Source organism: Arachis duranensis, chromosome 6 (genome assembly GCF_000817695.3).
Source record: "Arachis duranensis cultivar V14167 chromosome 6, aradu.V14167.gnm2.J7QH, whole genome shotgun sequence".
NCBI lineage: Eukaryota > Viridiplantae > Streptophyta > Magnoliopsida > Fabales > Fabaceae > Arachis > Arachis duranensis.
The window spans coordinates 17,501,366-17,510,260 of NC_029777.3; the positions used below are offsets into that span (position 1 = coordinate 17,501,366).

The 8,895-nt window shown below is 29.5% G+C and overlaps 1 protein-coding gene across 5 annotated transcripts; it reads left to right on the top strand.

Moving 5' to 3' along the window:
- The first annotated feature begins 935 nt into the window (after window positions 1–935).
- LOC107493247 (protein PSK SIMULATOR 2) lies at window positions 936–5,324 on the top strand. Of its 5 annotated transcripts, none has more exons than XM_021124519.2 (13): window positions 936–953; window positions 1,367–1,662; window positions 2,032–2,348; window positions 2,424–2,516; window positions 2,620–2,710; window positions 2,822–2,915; window positions 3,052–3,149; window positions 3,266–3,335; window positions 3,649–3,752; window positions 3,828–3,944; window positions 4,017–4,093; window positions 4,180–4,224; window positions 4,316–5,324. In XM_021124519.2, exons 2-13 carry the CDS (start codon window positions 1,402–1,404, stop codon window positions 4,818–4,820), a joined length of 1,872 nt encoding a protein of 623 aa, XP_020980178.1. In that variant the 5' UTR covers window positions 936–953; window positions 1,367–1,401; the 3' UTR covers window positions 4,821–5,324. The 5 variants fall into 5 exon arrangements, with proteins under 5 accessions (XP_020980178.1, XP_052118483.1, XP_015969831.2 ...); XM_052262523.1 differs by having other exon boundaries at window positions 953–1,021; XM_016114345.3 differs by having other exon boundaries at window positions 953–1,021; window positions 3,652–3,752.
- Window positions 5,325–8,895: the final 3,571 nt, after the last annotated feature.

Consider the following 8,895-nt stretch of genomic DNA (forward strand, 5'->3'; position numbering starts at 1 on the left):
GACATAAAATATAGGACACAATTTAATTTTTTTATCTTTAATTATTTTTTAAATTATCAATACATAAAACACAATACATAAGACACAAAAAATAAAATTGACATTTGATTTATATATATATTGTATATTATTATCAAATACATTATATGTAAAATTTATGTATTTTTATATTTATGTATTTTTGTGTATTTATGTATGTGTTTATGTATCTCAAAGATACTAACTAAACCAGCCTAAGTGATATTAATATGTAAATTCATTGTCATAGTTGTATTATCATTTTCTTTTACAAAAGAAATAATAACATGTCATCATGTGAAGATCAAGCTTATGCTCATTTGTACACATATTTTAAAATAAAAAATATTAGAAAAACACTAAATTTTGTGATTTGTAATTATTAATTAGTTATTATTAATATTTTTAATAGTATAAAATTATATCCAATATTGTATGATTATTCCTTTTTTTACTGATTAAATTTTAAATTTTAATAAAAGTGTCCGCTCTATAAACTTTTTCTTTTAGAATCTAACATCACCCATTCATGCCTCCCAAAAATTCATACAAGATATAACAATGTTATTTATTATTATAGTATATATAGGAGCAAATTAAAGCACATGCATGAGGTAAATAAAGGAGCTTTGTCTGTACATATCTCTCGTCAATTATATCACACTCACACTTGATGCCACGAAATTTCCTAATCCCAATTCTTGCAAGTCCACAAACGCGTCTTTCTTATAAAAAGAAAAAAAAAACTTTTTGGTATATAATTCCTTACATTAAATTCAAACATAAACATATGAATATGATTAACGTACCCATCATTCCAATTTGATATTTCAGTCAAAGGCACACACAATAGTCGTACTTTCCCAGCTACTTCATTACAAATTCTACTTCTCAGCTTCCATTTTGGAATTGCGTATTCTCTTAATCTCTTGTAGGTATTGGCCCTTCCATTCACCACACTTTATGTATTCCACCTACCGTACGGTTTGCTGTCATTATTATTGTATACTAACTTTGTTCTAATTACATTAACTCCTCAACATATATTACACATGCACGTTTACTACAATAATATTTTTTTTCATTAAGAGGTAATGATATAATATTAAAAAGAATAGAGAAAGTCAAAGTTTAGAGGAACAAATGGCATTTAAAATAAATCGATATAATATTGTCTAATTTCATGAATTTCTGTGTAGTTTACCCTTCTTCCTTGTAAACATCTTACAATAAATAAAATCTTGTCAATATGACATTGCTTAGACAAGGACAAATTTCAGTTAGATAGAGAATCTTTTTTTCTTTTATATTTGTGTTTACTTTCCTAAGTCATTGCTCAAATTTGCAGTTGTTGAACGTTTCTTCATATCAGAACTAACAATAATGGGGTCGGTTTGTTCATCGGGCATGGCTGAGGAGAAGAAGAAGAAGAAGAATGCAGAGGTTGTTAATGGAGAGAAGACTATAAGGTGTGCTTGGAAGCTTCGGAATAAAAACAAGATCGTTGCTAACAGGAATAATGTATATTCTCCTTATTCAAATTCAAGGACTATTAATGGTGTTACAAAACAAAAGAACAAAGAGACTCGGTTTTCAACTGAGTTCAAGAAATTGAATAATCCTACTGCATCACGTGCAAAACAGGTATGTTTATTTGCACCAACAATTCGTTGCTTCTTAAGATTTTGAGACATTTAGGAACATAAGATGTTATATCAAATTCAAGTTGAAAACTCAGCAATCACGTATTTTTTTCATTGTTGGTTTTGACTCAAAGTTATGTCACCCAAATTTTTCATGATTTCTTTTCTGCTTAATCATTGATGTTAATAAGTAATAATAACACCATCAATAAGTATCCTTCAATCACCATTTCTTCTTCTTCTTCTTCTAAAAGCTTAATTAAAGTTTTATACCAAACAAATATCCTCACTGCAGAGTTGTTTGTCCAATCCTCCTAACTAGTTTATGGTAGAATGAAAATATGTATGAAGTTGTGTCCGATTTTGGCAGGGCTCGCAACGTGGCTCCTTGCTGGGCCGAGCCGGGGAGAGGGCGGTGGAAGTTCTGGACACACTTGGAAGCAGCATACCAAAGCTGAGCACAAGTGATGGATTTATCTCTGGCATGAATCTTAATAGAGGGCACAAAATATGTATATTGGCCTTTGAAGTAGCCAACACAATAAACAAAGGAGCAATTCTGTTTCATTCACTTTCTGAAGAAAACATTCAGTTCCTTAAAAAAGAGATCTTTCAATCAGAAGGAGTTCAAAAATTGGTTTCTACTGATACAACAGAGTTACTAAGTCTTGTTGAGGCTGACAAAAGGTTCTTGCATTTTGCTTTTAATTATTTATTGCTTTTTCCCTCCTCCTAATGAATCCTTTTGTGCCGAATTTGTAGGGAAGAATTCAATGCCTTCTCCAAGGAAGTAGTTAGATTTGGAAATATGTGCAAGGAACATCAGTGGCATAACCTTGATAGATTTTTCTCAAGGTGAGTTTATTTTCTCACTTTTATGCTAACTCAATCTTAGATGACTACAAAGAAATTCAGCTTGAACTTTAGTTACTATTTTCATGTTATGAAATAACTTCAGATTAGGTGTGGATGTCTTGAGCAATAAAGACCTTAAGCTAGAGGCAGAAAAGACAATGCAGGAGTTGATCACACTAGGTCACAATACTGCTGTAAGAAAATTCTAATTTTGTTTTGTCTCAATGAATAAAGCACATGCATCCATTCATTTTATTGTATTTGGTTGTTACTTGAAATAACAATATGTTCTTCTTTCGGTGCAGGAATTGTACCATGAGTTAAGTGCTTATGACCGTTTTAAACAAGATTATCAAGAAAAGGTTAAGGAGATGGAGTCCTTAAATCTTCCTTTAAAAGGTTAGAAATTTTTACCTTCTATGATTTTATTTTAGTATATATTTATCAAGTAGCAATATATATATATATCTCAGTTGAAATAATCAAATCGTTGTTTGTAGTTTCATAATTAACTATTTTTGGACCACAATTATAGGGGAGAGTCTCACAATTATTCAGAGTGAGCTAAAGCATCAAAGAAAGATTGTGAAGAACTTGCAAAGGAAATCTCTCTGGTCCAGAAATTTGGAGGAGGTAAATTATTATTATTATTATGAATTCAATATTATACAGAATTTGAAGAATGTGTCATTGTGGAGTTCACCATCGTTTCCCTTATGCAAATTCTGTTTGGGCTTGTGCATTTGCAGGTAGTTGAAAAGCTTGTGGATATTATTACCTATATGCATCGATCAATTTCTAAGTTCCTTGGAAATGATGGTATGGGATCTTCACATGAACTCATAAAATACTTTGATACCATATTGAGAATGATGATAGTCAGAAAATAAAATAGTCTTAGAAAGAAGTATAAAATTAAAATCTTACCAAATGATAAAAAAACATGTAAATCTTGCATAGGCTTACAAAGACAACTAATATGCAATAACCTTTAAACTATCTAATAATAATATCTTTAGAACGGCAACCAAAGAAAATTTAGGTTCTAATTCTAATGCAGTAATAGCATGTTAATGATTATAGTATAAACTGAGCTAAGAGAAAAGTTTAAAAACTAATTTTGAATTTATAGCAGGTGCAACTGTTGTCAAGTTTACCAGCAATGGTTCTCAAAGACTAGGTGAAGCTGGTCTTGCATTGCACTATGCTAACATTATCAATCAGATAAATATGATTGTAAGTTTGTATCATATGCTAATTAATATATCTTATTATTAACCACTTTGGCTTATAAAATTACATTTGTGTTAGGCATCTCGGCCATCAGCACTTCCTCCAAATATGAGGGACACATTATATCATGGATTGCCCAATAGTATTAAGAGTATCCTTCAATCTAGGTTGCAAAATATGGATATCACTAAAGAGGTATGATATTCAATGAAGACTGGAATATTATTTTTTCCTAATGGAATATGCTAAGTGGAAATTTTTGTGTAGCTTTCCATGACTCAGGTCAAAGCTGAGATGGACAAGACTCTCCAATGGCTAACCCCAATTGCTACAAATACGACCAAGTAAGACATAGAGAATGCTATGCTTCAAATAACTAATATCCCTGCATCTGCTTGAAATAATTATGTCATATTCATGTATCTGGCAGAGCACACCAAGGGTTTGGATGGGTTGGTGAATGGGCAAATGGAGGGTTAGTTACAAACATGATGAACCTTCCCTCTTTATATTCGTTCATTCATTCATATATGATAATAAAATTTTATTCTTATTTATTTATTCAGGAATAATAATGAGTTTGGTGACAGCACAGGCAAGGAGAGTAATCTAATTCGCCTCCAAACACTATATTATGCTGAGAGGAATAAGATAGACACTTACATAATTGAATTGTTGACATGTCTCAACCAATTGGTTACATTTGTAAGATATAGACATCATAGTGGTAGTAATAATGGCATTAAGGCAAAGCAAGGCAAAAGTAACAGTCCTCAGAAGGGTCTTGACTTTCAGTCAAAGATGTTGCAATTCATAACAACCTTGGAGAGGGATAGGAACAACATATCACAAGAAGATAAGAGTTTGTTGGAAGAGGTAATTGCAAGGACAAGGATCCCTGGAGTTAGCAAGAGTGAGAACCTTGCCTTGACCAACAAGAAGGAATATGCAAACAGTGGTTTCTTGCATTATAGCAAGAGTGTTGGGAGTTCACCTCTTAATAAGGGCTTATTTGGATTTCACCACCAGAATTCACATGTTTTGGACCTCATAGATGGTTTAAGACATTGAATTTCTTCTTCTATAAAATACTAGGTTTATAGTGATCTTATTAATTAATTTCTTGTATGCTTTCTGAGTTATTTTTTGTAGAGAAATTGAAGCTAGCTAGCTAGGTGGAATACATATATACGTTTGATGTTCTTGAAGGAGATTAAATCCTTGACACAAATTTGATCCACATATGTAAAGGTCCTACCAAAAATATGTAAAGTAATTTTTCATTGTGCCTAAGCCTAATTGTCTATACTGAAAATATTGATATCGTTTGGCTAGAAAATCCCATGTATGTGCAGTCTTACATTTGGCATTTGTTAGGTCTTAAATCTTAATTGATGATGGCGGTGTCTCAAATCTCAAGACTACTTCCATTTCGAGTTTAGCCTGCTAGCTAACTGAAATTTCAGTCAAGTGCCCCTCTTTAATTAAACTGTTTAGGTCATGTTTACATTGATGGATGTTTGATGAGATATATATGTACCTGGCTAAGCAAGAATAAAATGATTTGGAATGTAATCTTAGCTTGTTCATTATATATCGGTGTAGAAAAAACGCTTACCTTATGTTATGGGTCATTCCAATCCACTTCATAGTTCGTACTAATTAAAAATTAGTTTCTTATGCTTATTCCAAATATTATTAGGACAAGTATAAGGAGCTAATAGAATATCTGTATAATATGAACAATGATATTTATGAAATATTAGAAATATAATCATTACTATTACTTTTTTCCATCGGCTAAAGTTTTTGGGATGAGTGATATTATGACATGGTATTAGAGCGATAAATCCAAAATCAGTTTAATTTTTTGGGAAGATATTTATTATTCCTAATACTCGAATGGTTATTCTAGATAGTATAAAAGATGTTCATTTTATAACTCAATAACTTATTATACATATTGTACAAATAATCCATTGTCTCCCTAACGAGATCCTTATTCTACTGATATATACGTCATGGACATGGTTGCATTTTTCATGCCATCTAATTTAGCCGGTTATAATATTGCAAGGGAGGCAGGGAGCAGATAAGGTTTGCAAGATACATGTACTTGAATAGTGGATATGGATCTTAACTAAATTGGGCCTTCTATCTCTTTTTGCAATAAAGTTGATGTGATCCAATCATTTTAGGTTCTTCAAGTAATTAGTTTATTAGTTTAAGCGTTAAAAATTTAAATATTATTTTATATATATAATAATTTATTAGTTAATAATAAATATTTAAATATAACTCTAATTTATTATAGATTAATCATTGACTTATTATTTTTGTAGCATGTACGACCAACCAGAAAAAATTAATGTGATCCAATAAATAAGGGGTTTGGAATTCAAATTTCATTGGCAAATCATTACTTTACTCCTTTAGCTAATTCTCTCTTTTTACATTTTTCTGGAATCTGTAAATTACTTTTTTCTAAGACTTCAATTATTTTATTGATCTTTATAATTTTATTAATTTTTTATAAAATTATATATATATTTTTTAATTAAATCTATATACCATATCAGATTTTGTAGTTAAATATTTATTGTAATAAAAAAATATTAAAATATTCTATTAAATTATACAGAATATTTAGTTAAATATTAGGTGTATTCATTTTATTTAATAGAATATTCTGTTAATTTCAATATTTTTATCACAGCAAAAATTTAATTATAAAATTTGATATGATATAGAGATTTAATTGAAAAAATATATATATAAAGACCTAACTAAAAATTTAATAAAATATAAAAACTAATAAAATAATTAAACCTTCTTTTAATTTGTTAGATACAATGAATCTCGACAACTCTCTCAAATTTACAAAAGATTTTATTTGAACTTTTTAAAAAAAATTATATATTCTAAATCAATGTATCTGAGTTCAGAATGAATCTAGATATAGACATATATATAGTATTGATTAATAATTAACAAATAATTTACTTTCTAATGTTTTATTGATTAGTATATTGATGGGAATGAACTAATACAATTTTTCTATATCCTTTATTCAGTTTGGGACTATGTCTGACTAAGTGACTATAGCTTCCATCTTGGCCTCACCACGAAGTACATTATGTGTACGATGTGAAGGGAAGGGAAGTATTATTGTACTTCAAACTCATTAAGTAGATAGGTGCATGAACTGAATTAATATTCATTTCTTTTGATAGAAGGGATCGAATTATTAATCATAACAATAAAATGACGATGCATGCAAGAATTGTTAGAAATATGGATTAATCAATAATCGTGCTTTAATAAAGGATATCAACTACTGTCAATTACCATATTTAATTGCAACTAATTTGTCTGTGCATTAATCTCTAGGGGGAAAAAACAGAAGAATAATTTGAGCTGAAATGAATAATAATGTTACATATTCAAATCTTTTTATGAATTAAATTTAACTAAGTTAAATAATAATATAAAATTTAGAATAATATTAATCATAACTAAAATTAGTTATGTAAAAACAACTTAATTAACAAAAAAACTTAAATATATAATATTATTCCGCTGGAATATATATGATTTCAGAGAGTATAATCTTATTAAATATAGTATCTTAGTATTGTCTCTAAAATTTCCTCTGGTGAAACAAGTCAACTTAATCCTACGAGCCTGTGATAATTCTGGTTTGATGAAAACAAATTTAGAGACTAAATTATTTTGTCCAAATTATGTATGTGGGAGAAATGAAAGTTACATTTGATTTGTCAGAAAGTGTGATTTTATATGATTACAAAAAGTATAAATCAAACTTTCCGATAAATTAAATGCTACTGACAGTAATAGCCGTTTGAAATTAAATTAAAAGACAAAAGAAGAGGTCCTATTACTCGTTTGCATGCTAAATACGACATTATCATTTTCCTTATGATGTCAATTCCAGTTTCCTGTGAATAGAGAAATGAAGACAGCTGTTCATAACGTCACTTAGCTTGTATGAATTTTCTTTATATGATTTAGTTAAAAATCAAGAGCACTTTAATTATGAAATTTCTATATGACTTCATCATTGATTAATTATTTAATTTCGTCACTTTTCTTTATATATGATTCCTTTTCCATGTCGTTCATTACCAAAGGTCTAGGCTTATACGTATGTAACGTATTGAAAGTTTCTCCATTACCGCTACAGAATTTGTATGGAATTTAAAATGAAACTACTAAAATAAATTAAGTAGAAACTTCAAAGCAAAGTCATATCATCTCTCGTTCAGAGTTCCATGCATGTCCAAACAAATTTAAGGAAAAGATGAAGAACACTTGCACACTATTTTGCATATTGTTGTTATGTATACCTGGGAAATAACAATTCAATATACGTGACAAAATTATACTGACAATAATGTTATCGATTTTGTCACTTTTTTTTAATAAATAAAAAATATCATTTACACTAAAATACAAATATTTACTATTTTACGCGGTATTTCTCAATTTTACAAGCATTCAATTTTGAACTGAATGTCGTAAAATAGAAAACTTATTTTTTTTATTTTGCAGATATTAATTGCGAAATTGTATGTCTGTAAAATTGTAAAATAATACACAAAACGATTGATTGTGTATTAAAAATATAAACTTTTTTTGTACATAATTAATTTTTATGGTAAAAAAAAGAGTTAAAAACCTCTTAAAGGTATTGGGCTAAAAGGATGGAACCCAAAAGAACACCTTGAGCCTTGAGGAGTTGAATTTCTCTTCGGTGGGAACTATATTGGTGGAAGTAGATTGGTTGGATTTGGAGTGTAAAGGTCTCATCTAGTTAAAAGAAAACCAAATTAGATATCCCTTCACTAATGTCACATGTCAGGAGCTTTAGTTAAACGTGCGGGAATCAACTTCCTACCGTTTCAGTTGACAAAACTTGAGGTGACACGAATAGCTAAAGATATTTTGGAAAAAGCAGTAAACCAAATATCAGACTAAAACCATTGGACAATAGATTTCCTTTTCATCATGGTTTTACACTATAAAAAGGACCTCAAGCCACCTCGCACTCTCATTTTTCACTTTCACATGGATCATCTTCTTCTTCACAGACATTCAACCAGACTTTCACCTTCATTTTCACTAC